Raw genomic sequence first — 26,138 nt, forward strand, 5'->3', positions numbered from 1 at the left:
TTCCAGCTCCATCATCTCAAGATGAAGAAATTTGGGACATATTGCTTAATGTCTTAGTGATTCAGATTCCTCATCTGTAAAATGGGAGTAGATAATGCCTTCTTTATCGTGCTGTTGTGAGGATTAATGAGAATTCCACGATAAGCATTCACCACACTTGCTGACATGGACAAAAAAAGGACAAACAACACCACAAAGATTTTCAGCAATCTGTGTGCCAAGACACGAGATCAAGCAGTTGGTGGGAAATCGTGAATCATAGTACTTGTATTGCTAGCAACACTTAGTCTTGTAAGAAACTCCATCTTTAATGGTTCCACATTAACCTCAAAAATAATTTCCAAGTAACAAAAAACTTCCACAGGACTGTCTACAAGCACAATCATGGAGGAGGATGAGTGTGGGCTTTGGGGTCTGACAGTGCTCATAAAACCAACTCTGATACTCACTAGGTATGCAACTTGAATTTACTGATACTTTTACTGTTTTTTTTGCAAAGGCTAAACAACCTAAGTGGGTGAATGCAGAACATACAGTATCTGGTACACAGTAGAAAAATAACAACACTAATAATAGCTGTAGTGCACTTAGCATCTACTGTGGGCCAAGCACTTTTTCTCATTCTCTTACCAACTCTGAAGGAGAAGCACTACTACCCCTATTAGATTCAGGAAACTCAGGACATTGCATGATTTGCTCATGGGATTCCAGGCACATGTGCCTGACCCCAAAGTCTTCTTTATTTTTGTACAGCTCACTGTTTGTCTTCCTGCATCACCTTGGGCAAGTCAAAGATCCTCCTTCTGAAAACATCCTCTTCTGAGAAAATATGACCAATGTGAGAGTCCATCAGCTAGTGGCTGGGAAAGCTTTGAAAACTTCAAAGTGCTTTTGGGAATGGGGGGATGTCTTAAAACATCTCTTGCGCAGAGCTGCCACTGCACAGAGCTTCACACCAGACATTCAATGCTAGGTGTGTTTCATGTATCCCCGTAAAATGCAAATACTCATCAGAAGGTGTCCTACAGAATCATTAGATCATCCCATTTCCTCTAAAGAGAGGTCTGTAAAGTAGTTTGTAAGAACTGGGCTTGGAAATCGGAGGAAGTGCCCAGAAAAGAGAGGCCATGGAAATCTGGCTCTAGGCCACAGCTTTGTTGAGGGCTGACTCCACCAGTCCGACTAAGAAGCCATGAGGGAAAATGGCTCTCTTTGTCCTCGCTTTCTTTCTATTCATTCAAGTGTATTCAATAAACATTTATTAAGCACTTACTATGTGTAAAGCATTAAGAGAGGATCCAGTCCCTGCTCTGAAGAAACTTATAATTTAGTTATGGTTGGTTGAGTCAGTCATCTTTAATATCCTTTCTGATACATGGGTTTAATCTCTGTGTGTGTGTGCTTGTGTGTGCAAATGCTTAACTACATATGTAGGTTATTCACAGTCCTGTCATTCCAAAATCAATCACTGAATCAGCCTTTCTGGTTATCACCATCTTATATCTCTCTCCCAACACCCAGCTTGTTGAGATGCTGACTGGAACCAGAACAGATACCTAATTTAACTTTTGCTTTGATATATGTAGCACACTGTCAGAATTTTTCAAGACCTAGTTCTATAAAACTGCTCTTGGGGTAATTTTTTAGTAATTAAGTATATAAGAGTAATTAAGAAAGTCTCTGGATTTAATCATCAATCCTTAGTACTATATAAGCATTAACACTACTGTGGCTGATATCAAAAATCATTCCTGACTGTGACTGCTGATAATAACATCGGAATAACATGAAGCACATTCATTAGCTCATCCCTCTCATGAAAATGTCACAACTTTCTCAGTGGAGAATATTACAGTGTGGATTTACAATCAATCTCATTTGTCTTCCTAGATTCGAGGGGAAGTTGTGACACATGCTTCAGTTGTAAGCAATGCCATTTCTAGGTTTTACTGCTTTACCATTTCTCAACCTCACATATGCAGATGTGACTAAGTTTCCTGTGAAGGAAGAGTATGTTTATTGTCTCTATAATTTGCCTTTTAAAAAAAATAACCTTTCCACAGTTAACACTATAAACTCCCAGAAATGAGATCAGCTGTGGCTATGATCCACAGGACTCTTTCTGAAAAGTACCATTGCACAATCACTGTAAGCAAACAGCCACAACCCAGGAAGAAGTTACACTTGTTCCTGCCACCTCCTTCCACTTGAGTATCAGTGCCCTGAGATTTATTCAGCCTGAAAGGTGGTTTGGCTGGTGGGTAGGACAAACCATTTACCTGTTTTGTTCTTAGAGGCCTGTTGGTGGCTGGAAACCTTTTGTTTCAAGATGCAGTCAATTTGAACTTGGCTGACAGGCTTACTGCTCCACACCAAAGTGGGAAAATGCCACCATTGTCTAGGAGTGAAATGGCCTGCTTCTTTGGGGCCTGCAGGCAGGGCATGCTTTAAATCATGAGACAGACAGCTTATGAACCACAGGAGCCAGGACCAACTGCTGCTGCCTTGATATCAAATGGCTCAGGCTGGGGAGGCAGCCTCATGGTGTTTTCCTAATGAAATCTAATGACTGGACCATGGATGATGGAAATCATTGTGTTGGCAGCAGCCTACAAGTCCAGAGGGGTGAAAACAAGAGTAGGCAGTGGAAAGTATAAAAACCTAAGAGAATGGGGTCTAAGGACATAAAATGGGACAGAACCCTCAGAAAGATATCTAAGCTTTACCACAGATTTCTAAGAGGCAATCAGTGTGAATGGATGCATGAGATGGTTCCATTTTTCAGATTAAAAAACCATCCCAGAGAACATCTGGCAGACCCTACAGTGTGCCTATCCAGTAAATATTAGTAACAGACCCTCAATTTCATTGACCATGGCAATGCACTAAAACATCTGTCTTCCCAGATTCTCTTGCCTATGAGGGCCATGGGAGCGAGCTCAGAGTAAACTTGTCCTTTATGCTCCCTCCTTGCTGCCTGAAACTGAGAGGTATGTAAAGTATCAGCATCCCTACTGTGAAAGGAAGATGGAAGCCATTGTTAAGGATGGCAGAGCAGAAAGCTGGGAGGAGGCTGGCACACTGCTGGCTTTGTGGGCCTGCTCCTCCACCCTGCACTGTTTACTGTTAGATATCTTCCATGCTGCTATATCAGGATAAACAAATCCTGAAAAGTCTTGTGCTCTGTACAAATGCATATCTTATATAATAAAAGGCTATTATGCAAATTGTCCCCTTGACCAGGAGGTGGGGCCAGCCAAACAACTTCCCATAGCCCCTCCCCTCTGGTCAGTCCCACCTCCTATTGGCTCCTCCCATCCTGATCAGGGGCAGGGCCAGCTAGCCAACTGTCCACAGCCCCTCCCCCTGGCCGGCTACAGCATCTCCCCCTGGATGGCCCATCCAATAGCCCGGATCTGGCCGGCTAGCCAGACCCCACCTGTGCACAAATTCATGCACTAGGCCTCTAGTTGCAAATAACAGGCTCTTTTGGAAAACTAGGATTGGGTCAGACCACTCAAAATCTTTAAAATCTTCTACTTATAGCAGTGACAAAATAATCAAGAGAGAATGTGGGCAGCCAATTCTGTGGGGCTAGAAGCTCCTCAGTGGTTATTAAAAATGCACAGAAATGCCAACTGAAAATGCTGGCTTGCAGTAACTGAGACAACAGGTAAGAGACCAGCACTTAGGAAGGACTGTGATCTGCCATTGGCTGAGGTGTGTGCAAGGCCAGGTGTGCAGCTCTCTGAGGAGAGAGCCCCTGGGGTCATGCCCTTCACATTTCATTTAAAGAGAGCTGACAGGGCTCCTGCCTGTGCAGCAGCTCGGCTGAGGGCTTTCATTTCCTTCTCTCACTATTCCAGCTTGTCTTGCCTAGGAAAGACTTCGAGCACAAACTTAATTCTACATTATTCTGGCATCATGTATTTCTCTGTTTACCAGTTGTATTAGAGTGTATGCAGTGTATACATGCAGTAGTATACATGCAGTCCAATAAAATCTCAACAGTCAGGATGTAATGTTCCTACCTCTTCCATTCTATCCCCTACACAATGCCATTGCTGACTTTCCTAAAATACCAGGCTAGCTTCTTCACTCAACAGCATTACTCTGAGTATGGCCCTAAAGCTGGCCTTGCTGATTCCCCAGCCTCCTCTCCCTCTGCCCCACAGCTTAACCTGTGCATTCCAACCAGACACAAATTTCCCTTCACTCTTCTCTCTAGGCACGCACAACGCTGTCATTTGTGTCCTTGCCTGTGCACTTTGCTACCCCCTGCTTGGAATGCCTCTCTCCACTTGGCCTACCCAATGAATTATTTATCTTTAAAACCCTATTCAAGAGTTACCTCTCTGAACCCTTCTCTGGTACCTTCCTCTGATACCTTCAGTTATTGCGTGTATCCCAGTGCATTCATGTTTGCCTGGCACAAAGTGGGTGACCAACACACACTTGCTGAACTGAACTTGGCCTCTCCTTGATGAATCCAGAAAATGCTGTTCTAGACATTCCCATGGCATTCTCACAGCCTGGCGTGAATAGAGCATTTACAAAGACATTAACCATTAGCCCCACAACAAAATGTACAAACATCGACTCTCAGGCAACTAATCCCAGCAAGATTCTGAAGCTTGCCCAGACAAGAGAACAGTCCTAAAGAGAAAGAAAAGGCTGAAGAACAAGCTTACATGATTGGAAAGAGTTGTTCTTGTGTTTACATCTAAAATAAAAGACTAAGATGTACCAAGAAGTTGTCTTGGAGATACTACCCAAACAGAGACCCATGGATGCTTTCAACGTGCAAACATTAAAAACAGTGACACCTTATCCATGTTGCTAATGAAAGCAATATGAATGAATAAAGTGGATGCACAAACCAACAAAACGGTGCCCTGGTCTTAGGTCACTCACTACGTGAGAAAACTTGAAAAAGTGGTGCTATTAATATTTTCAAATTATGCCTTTTACAAAACATGTCTCAATAAAAATATACATTGAACACACAACATCTAAGCTCTGTTTAAATTAGTCTGGCATGAAGAAAACTCAATGGACCTCACTCCCTTCTCTATCTGTAAGAACGAAGGCCCTCGGAGTTCTCACCTTTCATGGATCTATGTAATGCAACAGCATCTACAAAAGGGATATTTCCCCTTGGAAAGATATTAATACATATGTATTTTGCTTCTTTTGACTTAGAAACACATAGATTAAGTACATGGCTAGAAAATGTGACCTCTTTCTAAAGATGCCTGTGCTTTTGCTAAGGCAGCAATGCCTAGACATTTCATACTCTTCTATGTACCAGTCCCCATCTCTAAAAATACTAGCACAGTGACGACATTTTCCTCTGACCTCTACCTACTGCAGAGGGTAGTGAGATGAGGGGGTGATGGTGTTGATTAAAGCCATGCATTTCGTAAAAGAGACAATAAAAACTCACTATAGCTATCATGTTAACAACCCTGGCACTGCTTGGCGCTTTAAAAATCTAGTTATATTAGGGGCTGAAGTTCCTTGTTACTAAGATGCTGTAAAATGCTATCCAGCCCACTAGTCCAAGCAAAGCTGAAAGGCGTGGCCAACAAAGGCAACTCATTTAGAAGTCTCTCTTCTCTTATTCCTAGCACTGATTCACCCACTTGAAAACTATTTGATCAATTTGGTCTTTACCCTAAGGAGGAATAGATGAGAAATACGTGTGCCCAGGAAGTTCAAAAAAAAGAAAAAAGAAAAAAGAAAACAACAAGAACAAAAAAACCCCAAACAGTTCCAGAAAAAATACTTTAAGGAGGAAGTATCGATACATGTGCATCTAGATCCTTATCCCTTAAGTTCCTAGCAGTGGCCCAGGAGATAATGCATGGATACACCCTTTGCAAACTCAACCATTTGCTGATCTTCTGAGAGGAAGTCCAGATTTCCCAATTTGCATAACTATATTCTGATCTTTTCTAGAAAGGCTTGTCATATGTGTTTCTTTTTAGGGCTGCTGTGAGCAGTTTCTCATTGACCATGGGAATTTTAACAATGAAAAAGTTAAAGTTAAAAAACATTCAAGTTGACAACTAAAAAAGAGAAATGTGGGGGAAGAGCCTTTTGCCAAGCTGCCGGGCAAAATAATAAGGCAGATCCATTCTCTGTGTCCCTTGTTTCATTATTCATCTGTATTATTCACTTATTCAGTAAATATTTACTAAGTGCCTACTTTGCAGCAAGTATTATGCTTGCCCTAGAGCTACAAAATTATCCCTATCCTCAAAGATCTAATAAAGAAAATAAGAGATTAAAAGGAAGAAGATGAAATTTCTTTTCTTGTTGAATTCTCATAGCAACTGATAAGAGAAGGTAGATAAGGCTCTCCTCATCTAGCGAATGTAAACTGAGGCTCAATAATTTGTCAAGAGTCACACAGTCATCTGGTATTTGAATTCAAATTGTTTAATCCCCAAATCCCTTTTAAAATTTCTGTAGAAAGCAAAAATGAAAAGAAAAAAAAATAAAAGAGGAAAAAAATCACCTATTATCCTACCACTGTGATGAAAAGAACTGTTAATGTTTTGGAGAATTTTCTTCCAATTTCTCTTCTACACATAGGTTAAATTTTGAATTTTTAAAATGTGCTTCAGAGTTGTAATCAAAGTGTGTTTTGCTGCATGTCACAGAAACCCTGACAGGATTGACTGTGAAAGGCTCCATAATTCTATAAAGCACAAGAAAGAAAAATCATTGCCTACTATATTGTGCCACTGACTGAGATCTGTTCAGATTTCAGTGATGTTAAAGTGAAGGTTAAAATTGTGTGTCTTAAAATAATGACTTATTCTGTGTCCCACAAAGCCCACACTCATGCTGTCCACCTCCTGCCTGCAGGTGAGGGTGGCTTCACAGCATAGGGGACCTGGATCTCCCCTTTTAGATAAGCTCCTCATCTGAGCTGGGAGGCCCCTCCCAAAAGGAAGGAGAGTGCTCTGTATTTCTCACATACACATTGCTTTGCACCTAGTAAGCACTCAAGAAATATTTCTTGCCTGGACAGTGTGGCTCAGTGGTTGAGTATCAACCTATGAATCAGGAGGTCACAACTGGATTCCCAGTCAGGGCTCAATCCCCAGTGGGGTATGCAGGAGGCAGCCGATCAATGATTCTCTCCCATCATTAATGTTTCTATCTCTCTCTCCCTCTCCCTTCCTCTCTAAAATCGATTAAAAAAATGTATTTTTTTTTAATTTTCTTGTTGAACAAATACATAACTAAAGCTTTAGAAGAAATTTACCACAGGCCCAAAGAATGATGGGAGCCCAAGTTTTGTTGGTGAATAGTGGATTTGTGTGACTATGCTTGGAGAGAGGGGAGGAGAAATGGATGGAGTGCTGAGCCAGGGGCTTTGCAAGGTCATTTCCTCTGTCCAGCCTGCCACTGTCTCCACATTGACTCCTCTTCAGCTGTCCCTCCCCTTACAGTGAAGTTCTTGCCCAACCCCAACTCCTTAGAGCTGCTTTATTCTGCTGTCTTGGGAAATCACTCACACTTAAGCACACTCAATCTTAATTTCACTTTAAGTTTGCTTAGGGACACCACCCATTAATTTCAAGTAACAACTCATATAAAGCAAATTCAGGAATCAGCAAGAGGCAGATGAAGACAACCGTATTTTTCAGAAGTTAAACACTCTGTCTAAATGGACAGTATCTCTCCTGCTTATATAAGAAGGTCCGAATGTCCTTGGGAAATAAAAGGCTATGTATAGTGTGAGTTTCAATGATTTGACAATTCACATTTCTATGGATGTCTACTTAAGATATCTGTTTGAGTCAGCAAAATGGGTTTAAATAGAGAAAAGAAATTCAGCGAGACTTTGTTCTCCATGTATGTTCTGAGTTAACGATAAGACCTGCACATTTTGAAAACCATCGTGATTTCTCTTGTCTTCCTTCCCTCCTCTTCTTTCTTCATCCACCTATCAAGTATCAAGTATCTGTGTGTGTTTAGGACATGTGCTAAGTTCACTAAGAGAAATAACAATGGGCCAGAAAATTCTGACCTCAGAGGGAAGTCTCCACAGTAATAAGTGAAGACATCTTTTACTCACAGAAAAGTAAATCACAAGGGAGAGAAAGCCTAAGCACTGTTTGAGATACAGGTAATATAAAAACAGGATTTAGAACCAGGAGACAAAAAGCCCAGCTAGGAGATCAGGGAAGGCTTCAGAGAGGAGGTGTCATTTCACCTGCAGGGCGGAGAGGAGCTAGGCATATGGGAATAGGGGCAAAGTCTTGCACATGGGCAAAAGGACTGCATTTTACACGACTGTTTATTGTTTATATAAAAAAATATGTCACTGTTAAGGCCTATCCATGAGGTGTTAAAGTGTGGGTCAATAAATGGACCATCACCTTAGGCTGACCACTCTGGGGTGTCATAAGTCATACCTTCTTAGGGCCAAAGCCAAGAAAAGCCTATGAGATTTCAAGCTGATTAAGTGTGAAATTTTAGAGGGCATTCCTAAAAGCCAAGGCCTGGTGTAGAACAGAACATTTAAAACCCACAACTGGTAACTAAGACTTGATTAAAAGCAAGTTTTTTCAAAACTCCAGGGACTGACTGTTCCTGGCTTACCATGGACGTGGATTCCATTTGGTTGAAAAGAAGAGTTTGTTTCTGGCTGGTAGGACTTCAGGTGCGGTGCTGAGGCCTGCTGGGCATGGGGAGGCTGTGTCCTCTGCATTATGGAGGAGGGAGCTGGGACTCGCCGGGGACTGATGTGGTGAGGAGATGGAGCAGAAGGTGCGAACCTGAGAAAACAATTACAGAGGGAAGCATGAGAGATGGAAAATCACAGGGGCAGAGGCACTCTTCAAAGCCAAATTCTTACTCCCCATTCTGGTTACATAACAGCATGACACAAAGCCCTTTTAAAAACGAAACCTTAGGACTTTTGTCTCCTGTTTTTAACCACTGACCTCTCAATTGAGATACTGAGGGAATAAAAGAGATCAGCAAAGGGGAAATCTAGTCACGGTTTGGGTTTGTCAAGTTTCTTAAAATGCATTTCAAATACTCTGGGTTCAGTCCTTTTGCATTTTAAGGGAAATTTGATTCGTATGTTTCTGATTCATTTACACTTACCTCATAAACATTTTGTTCTGTAAGACATATCTGAGGCCCAAGAAGTGTTACAAGTCTTTATTATAAGCCTCTCTAATCCTATTTTATTTAACAATACATTTTCTTTTGCCAATAATACATTAACTTAGATCTCAAAGGTCAAATGTGGTTTGAAACCCAGAACCCCAAGAGATTGGTGTGGGTTCTGTGCATGGCAAAAAACACTGCCCAGAGTGTGACAGAAGTATAATGCGGGGCATCTTTTGCAGTCTAACAATCACAATAAGACTATTGGTAGTTTCTGAGGAGAGAAATACAGGTGTCTAAATATAGTAACATCAACACTTAACTGGAGTTAAAATAGATAACTGACCACCGACTTTCTAACTGTAAGGAGGAATTGGCAGGTTCTAATTCACTAGGTGTAAAATGATAGTGTATACTTTCCAACACTGAAGGGAGGGCACACTTGTAAGATAATGTTAAAGTTCAATAATGTCCATGAAAATGGTACTGGATTTCCCAGTTGAGCAGGGGCTGGCATAGTCTGTCAGTCAGTGAAAGGAAGAAGCAACATCTTGGGAAAACTAGGTTAGCAATGAATTGTTTAGTTTCTTCCCAAAGGCCCAGGAAGTTAAAAACTTACAACTGCCTGTTTCTTATATTGTATAGAAAGATAGGCTTTGTTTTACACTAACGTGTAAGGTTGCCATGTATGTATATTCTTTATTTCACAGAAACTCTGCTGGGCTTTTGTGTAAGGCCATAGATGACAAGAAAGGGATGAACCAGTCATGTTTGTAAAGTAATTTGCAATGTTCTGAACAAGAATATTTAATAAATCAGAGCTTCTGCATTTGTATTATAGCTGTGATAAACCATGAGATAAAACCCCATGTGGTTTTTGTATGTTTGTTTGTTTTGTTTTGTTTGTTTGCTTGTTTTTTGCATTCCCTCTGTGAAGAAATGAAAGGGCTATGCAAGAAACCCTGGCCGGGTAGCTCAGTTGGTTAGAGTATCATCCCAATATGCCAAGATTATGGGTAAAACCCCAGTCAGGGCACAGATAAGAATCAACCAATGAATGCGTAAGTAAGTAGAACAACAAATTTGTGATTTTTCTCTCTCAGAAGCGATAAAAATTAAATTATTTTAAAAAAGAAGGATCTGGACCAGTTACCCTCTGGAAAAGAGAAGTCAGAGAACACCTAATCAATCAGCTGGGTTAGGATGCTTGCTTAATCAATAATGTACAGTTTTGCTCTGCTGAAAGAGAATGGACACTGAGTAAATGTGGGAAATACATCATCTTAGTGGGAATTAGCCTAAGAAGGTGTCTGAGTGGCCTTCACAGAAAACAAGCAGAGGAACTTTGGCACTGTCCCAGGAACATCTAAAGCGGAGGTTATTTCCTTGGAGAACATGTCCTAAAAGTGTCTCAAAAGCTACTATGAGGTTGTGGGATAGGGATGAGGAATTATGGATCATGACCTTTAGGGATAAGAGTCCACACTACCACAAAGGAATTTCTCCAAGACAGAGAGCATAGCCTGGGGGCGTATGTGAATAGGAAGGCAACCTATGTCACTGCAAAAGAGCCATCACTGGGCATCTCAATTTTGTGTTTTGGGCAAAATGGCAAGATCATTTGACTGGATTCTTAATATTTCTTCAATTGGGGATGCAATATGTTCTATAAGATTTTCCAATTTTTCTTCCCGTATTTCTGCCACCTTTATTTTGAGGATGATGCAAAAGAAATGTATGCTTGGGGTGAGTTTCCATATTTAGAAGTATGACCCTGATGTCATGGGCCTGATGGAGGAGACCCATTCTGTTTCACAGCTCCCCAGCCCCACAGCAGAGTAAGTCCGACTCATAAACAAGGGTCTGATTAATAAAGAACAGAAAAGGTGAATGGGGAAGGGGAGAGAAGCAAAGATTGTCAGCAATAAAAAACTTTATATTTTTATAATTTGAGATGATGTGGCCATAAGCTGAATTATGATTATTAACTATGAAAAATGGAAAATATTCAACCAACTAAAAGAATAGAATTCAGTTGAGCATTTTATGAGTCACTGAGGAGGTAAATTCTATATAATGGACTATATACCTATACAGAGATTGCATACGCTATATAATAAAAGGCTAATATATTAATGTAAATCGACCAGTCACTATGATGTGCACTGACCACCAGGGGGCAGATGCTCAATAGAGGAGCTGCCTCCTGGTGGTCAGTGCACTCCCATAGGGGGAGTGCCACTCAGCCAGAGCTGGGTTTATGGCTGATGAGCACAGCAGCGGTGGCAGGAGCCTCTCCTGCCTTTGCAGAAGCACTAAGGGCCCTTTGGGGGATGTCTGACTGCTGGCTTAGGCCTGCTTCCCATGGCAGGAGCAGGCCTAAGCTGGCAGGCGGACATCCCCCAAGGGGTCTCAGACTGTGAAGGGTGCAGGCAGTCACCTCTCCCCAGTGCATGAATGTTATACACTGGCCTCTAGTCTACATATAAATTATAGATTTATTTATCTATCTACAGCATATATAATTATATGCTAATTATGTCATTCTTATTTTATTCATTCACACAACCTCCAAAACCAGACTATGTTGTCTTTGTTTCCACATATTACTTAATGTAATACCGTGTTTCCCCGAAAATAAGACATCCTCCGAAAATAAGACCTAGCGCATGAAAAGGTAAGACATCCCCTGAAAATAAGACCTAGCGCAACTTTGGGAGAAAAAATTAATATAAGACACTGTCTTATTTTCGGGGAAACAGGGTAATACTGATGAGGAAAAAAAAATGTGGTAGTAAAAACACCAATGTTTTATAGCATTGCTTATCTCAGAGACCCAAGGGGAATAAAATATCTACCTACTGTTCAAATAACTCTATATCTTGCTTTTTGCTAATTCAGATTGGATTTTTCTCCATGTTATTCAAATAAATAAAATTATATGGCATAAAGTTAACATACTTTTAAAATTTTCATTCCATATAAATTATTAATAAAAATGTAAATATTAACTATTTTAAGTAAACAAATGTATGCATAAGGTAGTATTTGATTTGAAAAGAAAATAATTGGTATAAAAATTTAACTTTTATATGTATAAAGAAAAAATGAAAAGCAATAAGACATGATCTCGAGTATCTGGATAATTGCTGAGAACAAGGAAATAAATAAGAATTTAGTATTAGAAAACCCAGCATAAGAAGTGAATGTGTTAATGTGACTGATTTTCAAGTGTAATACATAGAATCAAGTTTGTTACTATTTTAAAACACTACATAGTATTTTATTGAAAAAAATCTTTCACAATCCTTCAATTAATTTAATATGTTTATAAATGTAGTTAGGTGTTAACCAGCTCATAGTAAAGTAGAAATAGCTAACTAAGTCAGGGTGCAGGGCAGGAGAGGAGTAAATACAGTGGAAGAGAAGTCTACTATTAGAGTCATGGCCCAGCAGCATCCAAAAACAACTGCTGACAACTCACAGTAAGAGAGTTGCCAGAAACATTATTTCAAAACCCAAAAGGACGCAAGAAACTTGACTAGTTTGAGGCTATTTAACCCTAGAAGCAAGCAAACAAAAACCTGCACACTTAAACAGACGCTTACTGAGGGGCACATAAAATGTTCCTATTGTTACTGAAGGAAGGATGAATCCTGTTTTCTTAGTGTACTCAACTATTTTCCAAAAATGTTAACACACACATGCACCTATTAAAATGAATATGGTCAGAATATTCTGCCCCAAACAGATTTTTTTTTAAACTCAAAGAAGGTAAATTTTTAAAAATATTTCTAAAATAAATAAATGAACATATTGATGCTGAATATAAATTGCAAGGATTTACAACATTTCTCCTATGGAATATCTCATTTCCCGCACTGCATCAGGAGAGATGATGTCACTCCCATTCATCCTCAATGACAGCAGTGTCCAAGAGCTACCGCGTACTGTCTGACATGTCTCTGGGTCCACCCTGTCCCCCAGCTGCTGATGTGTACTTGACATTTCCCAGGTTTCATTCCTCATGGCTTTCCAGTCTCTTCTCTGGCCTTTTGTACTTTTAGAAAACAAAAGAAGACTGTTATGTAAATATGCAGACAACAGACTAGAATTAAAAGGAAAAAAAAAATCACTGCTTACCAGAAACAGATCACACAAAAGCAAATCACAGAACTGAGTCAACCACTTCCACTCATTTAGTGGAGGAGTTTATACAACCTTAACATGAGCCATGGTTCACTGGCTTGCCAAAAGAAAAAAAGAAGAAGAAAAAAAAAAAAAAAAAGCATGAGAGAAAACAGGTTTTAAAGGGCTCATAAAAGATTTTCTGAAGAAAAAAAGAAATACAACAAACCACTGAATATGTATCTAGACACTCCTTCACAAATGTCAGATAATAAGGGGCATTGGTTATGGTGGCCTGCTCCCAACCTTGCAGAAGGTGGGCCCGAAACACAAGGGTCAACTCTCCTGCAGATGTAGTAATCAATCTGTGTCATGATCAAGACACACAGAACTGGTGAGGATCACATGCAGAAACACTGCAGATGGCAGGAGAAGCTGATGGATGCCACGAAAGGCAGATGTACTAGAAGCCCTGGGCTTGAATCCTGCCACTGTCCCTTACCAGCTGGGCAATCGAAAATTACATGATTTCTCCCAGCCTCAGTTTCAAGAATAAACTAAAGATAATTTCAACTCTCACTGGGGAATGTGAAGCCTGAGATAGCATTTTTATTTGTTCATTCAAGAGATGGTTACTGAGCACTGACCAAGTGTGTGGAACTGTTTTAAGCACCAGGAATAAAGTGACCTATGACACAAATCTCTGTCTTTGTGAAACTTATATTTAGGTGAGGGGAGGCAGGAAATGAACTATGTACTGAGATAAAGGAAATTATTACTGTGAAGAAAGTGAGGGATGGGGTGGATTATGAACAAATGTACATTGGGAAGTACTTTAGTCAAAGTACTTTAGGCAATGATTGCCTGACACCTTTCAGATGGTCAATGCATGGCTGCTCTGAACAGACTATAAATTGAAGGAATCCAGGCATTAACAAGTACCCAATGCTTGAGAGCTATATTAGACTGAGGTTCAAACATTGTATTTGAATATCTATGGAGTTCTTCAATAAGAAATATTAGGACTCTTTTCTCCCTAATTTTTCATATATGGAATCTAAGGCTCAAAGAAAGTGAGGCAATTTACTTGTCTAATTTTCTGGTTCTAGGAACAGATAGTTGTGGACTTATATAAGAGTCTCATTTCATGGTACAGGATTTTCCAAAGGAGTGTCCTGAGTTCACAAATTCATAGGATCATAGAATGTTCGGAAGGCATGAGAGCACCACCTTATTTGATGAAATAAAGTAGGCCCACAGCCTTGAAATGATTTGCCCAGTCCCACCCTTGTTTTCAGATACCACCTGACCACAATAAGGCAAGATACTCTCTAGTGGAAATGGGAAGCAAGGCTGATGAGTGAGGTGAGAAAGGACGAAAGAGGACTCCTTTGGGCATTTGAGATTTCAGTCCTGATCACTAGCTGATGGGGACCTACTAGTGTCAGCAACCAACTCCCTGTAAGAAATGTGACAATGGAGATAGGTTTCTCAGTTTGCCTTGGGGAGCCCGCTCCATGTTGAACTGAGGTTCTTCATGCCCTTTAGCCTTCCCAATGGGTAACTCCTTTCCAGCAGCACTCTTTCCCTGTGTGTGAGTCCAAAGGATTCCTATGTCAACTAAGGATTGTATTTCTTCAAACATAATTCACTAAAAATGGTGTTACAAGTCAAGCACATGCCATAACTAACTATGCCTTACTTTGTTTATATGTGCCGTATAAGTGAGCAGTTCTGGCAAGCCATGTGGGACTGTGTGCTTTAGCACTGCTTCGAGAGATAGCACTTTGAAAAAAAAAAGGTACTTACATGATACACTAGATTAAATGTTGGTTGATATATACTTTATTGTCCTCTCCCACCTCCCTTCCATGGGGGTTACAGACCTCCCAGAAAGGAGAGAATGCACCAGAACAGATTATTTCATTGTATTCACATTAAAAAAATATTATTGATTTGCTGCCAGGGAGTAGAAATAATGGATACAAACTGGTCTATGGTGGATCTGGGGAGGTATTTTTTTATTCCCCCAAAGAACTGTGGGGTTATCATCTGTGGTGGTTTAAAATTCATCTGTGAAAACTAATCAATGAAAAATGGCTTTAGCAGTTGGGCCAACTGCAGAGGGGAAAAAAAGAAACCTTTTCAAATCCTAAAAAGAAAAGCACAGTTTTAAGGATTTCACATCTGATTTAACATCTAAAACAACCCCCCAATGATAATACCCCACTTTGTATAGCCAGACAGCACTTCGTTTTAGTAGATTTTAGTGGTCTTTATAACGATTTATGAATCACTTCATGAATTCCTGGCTGACTCATCTGGGTGACTATAGTATCTACTTATACTTCCCGTCTGTCTCACAAAAGAGGCAGTTGGACTCAGTTCAATCCAGATTTGTCCCCGAATGAATCACAGCACGTTACTGGGGGAACTGCAAATTGAATTCTGCTTCTGAGACAATCAAGACCAGCTTTCAGAAATGAAGAAATGGCCGCTGGGAAGTGTGGGTAATTGCAACAGTGTTCATCTGGGCAGAACCAAAGCAGGCCAGGAGCTGCATACATCCATCTGAGGACTCTAGTCAAAGGGCAGAATCCGTCCCCTGGAAGGGTTCAGTGTTTCCTTCTTACAAGAGGCTGGGTCAATATTAACTGCAAATAATTTATCACATCGGACCAGACCAAGACTCAAAAATAATTGCTGGAACCTCCACAGAGCATGACAAATTGAGGGCTGTGAAGCTGGCGGTGGGTGAAAGGATCACCAAGGCTTTTAAAAGAAGATTCACGAATATACTATAGTGAATGTTTGTGAGAAATAGACAGGATAGAGCGTTCTGGAGAAATTTTTTTCCATGTGGGTTCAGAGAGTCAGCTGTAAGTAAAAAACAAAACAAAACAAAACAAAAAAAACCCACAAACAACAAACTTACAACATTCAAGGCAGAGAAGTGTATTTTTTTCTGATAAATACTGAAATTTTCCCCCTCTCCTGTGGAAATAAAAATGGAGGAGGAGAGGACATCCACAATATGTTAAAGAATTAAACTATGCAGGACACACTGATCCAACACCTGCGGTATTTTTGGAATATCTTGCCTGCAGAATTGGCCATAACTTAGTTGTTTGTCTCTTTCAGAATCTATGTGATAAGGAGGGAGGGATGAAAAGTCAGATTCTGCCAAATCCTCTCAACAGAAAAGCACCAGCCAGAGGAAAATTTACCAGAGTGGTCTGAGACATTTGATGTCAAAAATAATGCTATGAAAAAAATTCTGCAATGATAGCACCCCTTCAGCAGTTCTGAATAGGTCAAAGCAAGGGGGATTGACTACAGCCCACCAGGTGGCAAAGGGAAGATTCTCTGTCCAACATGGTGTGAGGCATAAAGCTCAGTTGGACTTGCAGTAGAATACATTAGATTAAAAAAAATAATAATAACACATTCAGAAGGGAGTGTGAGAATGCCACATGAGAAATAGGGGGAAAGAACTGTTATTTTCAACTAAACACAAGAAAGGGAGGTGTAGGTAGATTTAAAAAATTGTCTTTTCCATGCCTTTCTCATAGTTTCTTGACCATATCCGAAGAACTTTTAGAACTAACATCAAAATGCAGCATTCCTGCCCAGTATGGCCAGGGTCCTTTAGAAGCCACTGCAAGATGAGACTTCAAAAGTCAATATAATCCATAAATTTGAAAATAAACTATAATAGTAGATGGTTGTCTAGTCAGTACTAATATGTGCTGCTATTTTGCTAGAGAAATGCATTAGAGGAAAGCATATTTTAACAAATTCGCAATTAGAGATGGGCTCTTGGCTGCTATAGAAGGAAACAGCATCAGATCCTCAGATGTTTACTGCCCTTCTGTCTCTCCAGCACCTCATCCAGGATTGTGCAAAGGTAAGTATTTGAGAAATGTTGGTTGTTGCTGGTGAGGAACTACTATGTTGAACAGACCACTGGTTCCACAGACTGGGCTCCCGACTCGGTGCCAGTTCCTGTGTCCAGGTAGGCGGTACCTTGTACCTTGCCAAACTAGTCCAAACATTCAGCTGAATATTGTTTTTCCCAAACACCACCGTTCCTGTTTCTAAGGGGAGAGCATTTTATTCAAGAACACAACGTCCTTTACTCAGAAAAGATGATTAAAACAGAGAAAAGTTTTTTTATCCTTTCAATTAAATAACAACAACAACAACAACACAACAACCAAAGACAATTTCTCAGAAAATAAGCAAAAAAACTAATGCAAAGAACTTTGTCTTTTGATTTCTGCTTACCTCAATAGTCCTCCTCATCATAACTCAACACACAGTCCTTTAACTTGAAAAAAGATATATAGTCTTTTAGTAGCCAAGTCCCCCACTGTCCCCACTCAAGAGGAGAGAAGACAAAGTTAATTTCCAGATCACACCATTAAAACATTAAGCAGAGGCTTTCCTTTGAACAGCTGTTTCTACGTCAGAGACGAGAGGCGCTTGGTAATATGTACATGCCTTGACTCAGGCTCGAATAACTTGAGGGCTTTTGCTTGGGGAATTCTGGCTCCATAGGACTTGCAATTTCAGAGAAAGCACATGAACAGAACACCCTGACACATTTGAATAATGTAATGGCTTAGTGTGAACTCTATGTTGCTTCATGCTAATGCCCTAAAGTAGACGTTGCAAGAAAAGGAATTCCATTTTACCTCAAGCCTCCCTTGTTACTGTCATGACTCACTTTCCTGACTGAAAATCCAAGGGGACTAAACAAACATCATCCTGGGCTTCACATGACGTAGATTTGTTTGGAATGTGGGAACAAAATAAAGATGGCTGATTTGGCATTCAGAGGTGAAACAACTTTGTTGGCACTTAAAAATATAGTTCCTATTACAGACATTCTAATGGTTGCTTTGTGATGTGTGCTTGTAATTAATCTAAAATGAAGAACCAGTGTACTTTGCAATTAAAAATACATGGAAAACAGCCCAATGGGAATGAATATTTGGACCATGTTTGTCTGGTATACTGCCACACATATACACACATCAGAGTTTCTTTCTTTGCCATGAAGTGACCCAGAGGAGAGTGTGGAGATGGAAAAACAACAATCATCTGCTCAGGGTGACTATACCTTTCCCAGAAATAATGAAGGAATCACTGTCATCATTCTGCCTTCCATCAGCAGTCATTCATTCCACACGATTTTTAGATGCTACCCTCTAAGCCTTGGGGGAAAGGATTGTGAACAAGGTTGTTGCAAGTACAACACAGTCCATTTCTCAGAGAACAACCATTCCAGTGGAACACAGCAGATCATTAAACAGACAGTGTCATTTCAGGGAGTGTTAACTCTATGAAGAAAAATAGAGCAGAATTAAGGAGTAGAAGAAGATTGAGGGGGAGTTTTAGATGGCATGGTCAAGAAAGCCTTTCTGAAGGGGTAACATTTGAGCAGCCACCAGAAATGAAGACACAGTCATGTGGTGAAGGTTGTGATTTTCAGGTTTCAGGAACAGCAAGTATGAGGGCCCTGAGGCTAGATGAGTCGTGTTCCAGGAGCAGTAAGGACAGTGTGGCTGGAGCATATTGGGCAAGACGGGCAGTGGTAAATGACTGTGATGAAAAACAGACCACAGAGGGTCATGCAGACTTCAAAAGGACCTGGACTTTATTCCAAGTATGGCAGGGGGTAGGGAATCCTCAATGACCCCATTTGTGGTGGAGCAAAGGCCTGTGTGCCTTGATGGGTTGAGAATGGAAGGCTGTGGGTAGACAGGATTAGATGTGGGAAACCAGTTAAGGGGGATATTGTACGTGAAATGGGAGGGGATGGTGGTGAACTACCCTTGGAATAGTGAGGCTGATTCGGCTTAAATGTATCTGAGCTTCTAGGACACATACAATAATCAGATGTGAGAGTATTGGGGGGGAAAAAGAGCAATCCAAGTTGACTACTAGGCTTTTTGGGTTTTAATTTATGTGTGTTTTTTCCCCATTGGAGCCACTCACAATCACTAGGTAGATAAGAAGAAAGTAACGGCATCACCAATTTCCCCGTATGTGTGACTACTAGGAGTAAATCAGCGTGACATATTTAAGGAGATATTGGTAAAGTGAATATTTCTCTGAGGAGAAAGTTCATTTCAAAAGCAAATACTCCAACTGATGTTTTCCATAGAGAATGAAGCATGGCTATGTTCATGGATCAAAATTTAAGAAATTAATGACTGGTGGGTTATTCTGTCCTGGAATAAACATGGAAAAGTACCAGGAACTTCTGATAGGTTTAAAGAAAATAAAAGGAAAAGAACAAAGATCTAATCTTCATTTTCAAGGCTAGGATATTGGAATTTTCTGCCTTTCCACTGCTCTCAGCATTGACATCAGAAGCAACATTCACTATACTCAGTGATTCTCAAGTAGAGTGAGTGAATGTATGTGTGTGTGTGTGTGTGTGTGTGTGTGTGTGTGTGTGTGTTTTGTTTGAGGGGAGGGTTGGGTTGTGGACCCCACCTCTCTTAATCCTGATTATATATGAAGCAGATCCCTTTATTGGATGCCCAATGAGGATAACTGTTTTCTGAATAAAAGGTACTGTAACCCAAGAAAGAATAGAGCTCATGATCACATGGCATTAGGTGACCACCATATCCACAAACTTTAATAGGGGATAAAGTAGATACCAACGTGCAGGCTGATAAATTGGCTTTTGGAGGCTTATGTTCAGCTTTCAGCTATGGCTCTTTTCAATTATTTCAGCAATCAAGATGGACAAGCTTTATTTTTAAGATTGACAAGCAGTGTTTTTTGTTTGTTTTTTTGTCACTCAATGAGTTTGATATCTTACTACACATGTGGGAAAGTGTCTGTCACACATTAGGGAGTCTCTCAGAGCAATACTTACTGTGTAAATGGCAACTAAAGTATGACACCGAGCAACATGGAGACCTCTTAACAATATCCAAGTCTTCTCTGACACAGTGAGACAAGTGAGGCCAGGTCATTGCTGGCATTAGAACTCTAACATTCAGATGTTCTCTAACATAGGGGGTTTGTGTACTTTTTGACACTCAGTGATTCTTTAAAACACCGATATGTCATGACTATGTAAAATACAAGCTTTGAGTTGCAAAAGACAAAACTGTCTTTTTAAGTTATATTAAAAAGAAAAATAACATCAGCCCCACTGTGCTGCCTCATCAGTCTAGGATACACAAAGAACAGCCTGTCTGCTTGAGAGTTAGAACCATTTGTCCATTCTTCATCATTTCTTCTTCTGTTGGGCAGAGATTATGTTCTGAACTCTTAATAGTAGGGTAACATGACAGAGAGATGTTCTGAATATGTGCCAGAATCATCAGGGTACCCTATTGGCCAAATACACAAATCACAAATCTTTGTCCTCAAAAGAAATCTTTGTCCTTAATGCAGTAAATGAGGCTCCTCCCAAGTTATACCTGAAGTTTTCTCCCTTCTCTGAGCTTCTGTACACACTCAGGTTGCCTGGCCAGATCCTATGGATAGTCAGCTTTCAGGGAGACATTGCTTCCTCTATTCCTCCCTCTTTGATACTGGGTTAGGTGATCTTTCTGTGCATCTCCACAGCCCCCTGCAGCACCCTTTCATAACATCCTAAATCATGGTTGCCTATTTATCGGGTTGTCCCTCATTAGACTGGACACTTTTTGAGGACAGAGTTCTCTTAGTCTTATGACCACTATATCCTCAGTGTCTAGTATACTGCCTGGTACACAAACACCAGCTGAGTGAATGACTCAATAAATTAATAAACCCAATGCTGAGATAGATTTTAATAAGCTTTAATACTTTATATGATGCTTTTGATTTTTAGTCATTTTTGCATATTTACAAGGGGATTAAGAAGAGAAAGATTATGTGGAATATGTGTTTGTATGTGTAAGGCTGTGAACAAGCTGAATGTGTGAAGTCACCAATGTCCCTGTTTTCTCAGAAAGTCCAAGGGGAGGGAAGGACAGCAAAGCAGCACACCTAGTTCTGAGCTGTTCAGATGCTACACGTGCAAGTAAGAGAGAAGGATGCATATAATGCTTCTAATATTGAAGACCACAGGAGAGTAATGCAGGGAGCCCCAGTAGTGGATGATGGCCAAAGGACTCTAGGCAACATGTATGTGTGCATGAATGTATGTATTTTATTAGAGCAACTACTTAATGTGTCAATATATGCAGATTACACAAGATAGTAGAAACTTTTGAGAATTAAGATCATCAATATCAAGACCAATAAATAAAAGGAAACAATCCTTTCTGGGAACCTCCCACAGTGGGAATTGGCAATTCCTGTTTCTAAGGCATTCCCCTCACTGAGCTGTTTCCCTTGTGAAACCCTCCTCAGTACCTACACTGAGTAGCTCAGTCCATGGAACTTTGGAGGGTATAAGGAAACTTAATAACTAATAATCCAGCTAGCAAAGTGACATCTGGGAAATAGTAAACAAATTAAACAGATAAAAAGATCCCAGGGAGTTTACAGGGTGACTTGTCTCTCTGACCTTCAAAAGACAAGAAGCCTTTCTGGGATGAGAACTAACCCAAGCTCCAAAGAATAAGTAACATTTAGTCAAGATCATGACAATAAGCGAAGTCTTAAGTAGAGAAAGACTCGGAATTAAGATGCACAGAAAGAGCGTACATATATCGAAGTACCAAGAATTTTAGCAACTTTACATCTGATATGAATGGAAAAACAATAAGAAATCCCAAGATTTGATTCAGACTCAATAAATAGGCATGCCTTATTTGGTTAAGGTGTTTTGATTACTTTCTCAAAAACGCCCATCCCTAACATTCTCTGCTGTTGATTCCTGCACTGGATTGTATACTCCTCAAGAAGACCACAGCCTTGCTTTCAGTCCTCTCTGGCTCAGAGGTGGAGCTCATAGAAAGGTCACTCCACTAGGGTCAATCCACCAGGCCTCTCACACTCTGCTGCTTGTTCTGAAGAGTACACTATGTCTGTGGTCTTCTTCAGAACGGAGAGATGCAGCTGGCATGAGGAAAAGATGAATAACACAAATCCAGCCAACTCATTATTGGGGTTGCAAGGCTTCAGCATCTCAAGAAGGAAATCCCATTAATGTGTGTGTGTGTGTGTGTGTGTGTGTGTGTGTGTGTGTGTGTGTTTTCTGGTCTAAAAGATATACTATGAAATCCAATAAAATAACATTACCTACGACACTGGGTTCTTCTTATGGGAAGCCCCTGTTATAAAGTACCACTGGCTTATTCCAGATGATGCAGTAAAATACCACTTCCCATAATAAGCTTTAACCAACATTAGGTGATGTGGTATGATACTGCTTCAATTACTGAAATGATGTCATTCAGGTACGGTTTCAAGATAAAAATGAAACCTGGCCAAACCGGCAGGACTTGCTTTTATTTTATTTTATGATGGTTGAAGAATCAAAGAACCTGACGTTAACTGGCTGGATGTGGTGGACCTTTCCTGACTTCTGAAGGTGAGTCAGCTCGTTTTATTAACAAGTAAAAGCTAAGTAAATCATGAATCAATGCCCACAAAGCAGGAAAAAATGCCTGTTTCCCACTAAAAATCGCAAAGTGTGATAAACTTATTTCCGTTAAGCAAACTTCTGGAGTTTTTACTGGGGGATTTCCCAGGCACACAGAAGCAAAGATACATAAACCAAAAGCGGAAGGTAAGCACATTTCCTCTTAGTGTTTTTAGGCTGGACACTAATGCAAACACAGTGAATGATTCAGGGCTGTTTCATGTCCTCCTCCTCTCTGAACGTGATCCAGAGAGATAACCTTCCTTCCACACACTTGTCCATTCCAGGCAGGCTGGCACAGGGATGGGGCATACATCTTGTGGGAAGAGCAGAGCAGCAAGGCAAAGCCACAAAATGAAACGTCCACTTCGTTCACCCAGCCATATATATAAAGAACCACTACCCTCCCCTTCCTCTTCATTTTTCCTTCCTAGATTAGTTACATTAGCAAGTTCTGTAATTAGTTCACACCCTCTGGCTTCTAAATCTGAATCTTTCAGCCAAGTCAAGGTTGCTGGTCTCTGTTAACAGCAACAGCTACTCCTGTCTGCTTCATGCCATGTAACATGATCTGTGCTTTTCCTGCTTTGGTTTATTTATTCCTAATCCCTATGAGGTTCAAAACTGAGTTAAGGGACACTAACTACATCACCCATGTATATTCCTGCCAAAAATGTGAACATCTGTTTAGTAGGAAATCATCATATAAATCCAGACTGTAAAACATCCTGCAAAAGAAATGTTACAAATTCTTAAAAAACTGTCAATGTTATGAAAGATAATAATAATAATAATAATAATAATAATAATTTTTAAAAGCTGGGGAACTTCATTCGATTCAAGAAGACCAAGAAGAAATGAGCATTGTGATCCTTGTTAGATCCTGGATCATAAAAAGGAAGAAAAAAACCCCACCTATAAAAAACATTATTCCCAAAATTGGGGAAATTTGAATATTGATTGTATATTAGATAATAATACCATATCAATGATAAGTTTCCTAAGTGTGATAATTATATTGTGATTATGTGGGAGAATGTCCTTCTTAGGGGATCTCTTCTGAAGTAATTAAGGTTAAATTAGCTCAATGATGTTTGCAACAACCTCATAAATCACGCAGAAATAACAAGCAAACAAACAAACAAAGGATCTGCCAAGTTAGGAAAGGGAAGACAAAAAGAGATATATATATTTAGAGAGAGAAGGTAGCAAAATATTAACAGTGGGTGAATATGGGTATAGGGTGTATGGGTGTTCATTGTACTATTCTTCCAGTTTTTTTAATATGCTATAAATTTTCAAAATTGAAAAAAAATTATATAAAATGTTTTTTAAAAAAACAACCCAAGCATCTGGAGTTTCTAAGGAACACATTCAAACCATAGGTAACTGTGGAAGCTGCATTCAGATATCAGGTTTTTTACTTGCTACTGTTGTTCTTGCCTCCACCATTAGCTAAAATCTTTTTCTACATTTATTCTTTTAATGACTGTGTACAAAAAAGAAACTTCATGGATTGTTTTTCTCATATTCGTGTAAAGAGTTTTTGTGACTACTAATAAGATGAGATGAAAAAGAGAAGATCTCATTGGATGGTTTCTGAATTTTACCACTGTGAAAAATTAATAAACAGAAACCTTTAAAATGGAGTCAGGAGACTAGATGAGAGAACTCTCATGCACATATCACTTAACCCACACTACTGACCCCAACAGAAGAGATGTATGTTGCATTTCCAGCGGGAAGTAATATTACTTTACTACCTTAGCTGGAGGAAGAAGAAATTGCTTCTTGACCAGTAAAGGGTCAGCCAATGGGGAAACTGCCATAACTCAACCAATGAAAAGTCACTATACTTTGGACCATCACTTTCTTCCAATGCACTCTTCTTTACAAGAGCCCCTCCCAAGTCCATTAAGAGTATTCCTCTCCTTTATTTCTTTGGACTTGCACATGGTTTGCCATTAGCCTGAATGTCCTGAATTACAGTTATTTCTTATTCTGGAATAAACCCATTTTTCTGCAGATGTAGTGGCTGTCTATTTGTTCAAGATCAACACTAACTTGTGGAGCATGATTCTCAGCCAGGCAGAATACAATGAGATGATGGAGAGCCCATGGCTAATATCATTCAAAACCTTACTCCCTCCACCCCGTGGGTGTCTGAGAGGAACCTCTAAATAACTCAAATCAAGCCAGATGGTAAGTGGGGAGGAACCAAGAAGAGTGGCATGCAGTCCACATCATTGGAGGGTCAGTCCAAAGTGTCAAGGTTTCAAAATTTTCTCCCAAAAACTCTTTATGAGAGTGGTATCAACATAAAGTATACAGCGAATAGCGCCTTCCCTGTCACCCATACAGAGTCCTGTGCCCTTTTATGCTGCACTCTCAACCTAACACTGCTGACCTATACTCTCAACCTAACACTGCTGACCTGTGCACCGGAAGGTTCCACCTTACGTTTGAAAAGCATTCCCACTGGTAGGGACATTACCTTAAAACTGAGTTCCTGAAACAAGCGAAGGAAAGGTGGGAAGGACAGAAACATTCTGATGTGTTCTCCCAGCATCAGACACTTCAGTTGGCAGCCAATATCTTTTCATTTTTCCCCACGGAAAATAAAACAGACAAGATATTTGATCCACATGTTTTGTGTATGTACTTTTTAAATGTCATCTTTGGGTAACTCAACCCATCAATGGATTATTAATAAAATTCAGCAACTGTCAAAGCCCTTCTCCGTGTGGAAGGAGGTTTGGCCGCAACACCTATTAGAAGAGAGAGACAGATGGCCTTACCTCTCAGCTCCCGCGTCCACAGCTGTGAGTGGAGGTAACTGGGAGGAGGGGTTGTGGGGGCTCCCCTGTACATTATGTCCTGGAGAAGGGTGACTGACAGGATGTGGAGGTGGCACAGCCCCAGCAGCTGTTCCGCTTCGGCTTGAATGATTGCTGGAGAAAATGGAAGCTGAAATCAAGGGAGAACAAGCATCAGACTGTGCCCCAAGTGAAACTCACATTTTTTAAACATCAAAGGCGGACAGCAAGCATATTTTAGGGGCTTGTTTTCCTCTTTGTGGTTTTCAGGGAACACTTCTCTTATTGGAGATACATAGCATTGTTTTCATGGTGAAACAGGTTCCCCAGCGGATATGCCTGTAGGACTCCCTGAGGAACTCATGCGCGGCTGACTCCAGGCTGAGGGTCATGGTTTCCCATAGCAGTGCCTTGCCCCGCCAGCCTCCTGTCTGACACAGTATCATGAGTCAGTCTTCTAATGTCTGCATCTGGGCGAAGGTCTCTACATTAGCACCCTTCCGTCAGGA

General features: G+C 40.3%; 1 protein-coding gene across 4 annotated transcripts in view; it reads right to left on the reverse strand.

The window, feature by feature from the left end:
• The window catches only part of GLIS3 (GLIS family zinc finger 3), a 431,194-nt gene that overhangs the window by 20,619 nt on the left and 384,437 nt on the right, over nt 1–26,138 (reverse strand). For all 4 annotated transcript variants that reach the window (XM_036433938.2, XM_036433937.2, XM_045580161.1 and 1 more), the window contains 2 exons: nt 25,612–25,780; nt 8,623–8,798 (listed from right to left, as the gene is read on the reverse strand). In XM_036433938.2, the coding sequence (XP_036289831.1) occupies nt 8,623–8,798; nt 25,612–25,780 (345 nt within the window). The remainder of the gene's footprint in view (nt 1–8,622; nt 8,799–25,611; nt 25,781–26,138) is intronic.

Source organism: Pipistrellus kuhlii, unplaced genomic scaffold (assembly GCF_014108245.1).
Source record: "Pipistrellus kuhlii isolate mPipKuh1 unplaced genomic scaffold, mPipKuh1.p scaffold_m20_p_12, whole genome shotgun sequence".
In the NCBI taxonomy this organism is placed as follows: domain Eukaryota; kingdom Metazoa; phylum Chordata; class Mammalia; order Chiroptera; family Vespertilionidae; genus Pipistrellus; species Pipistrellus kuhlii.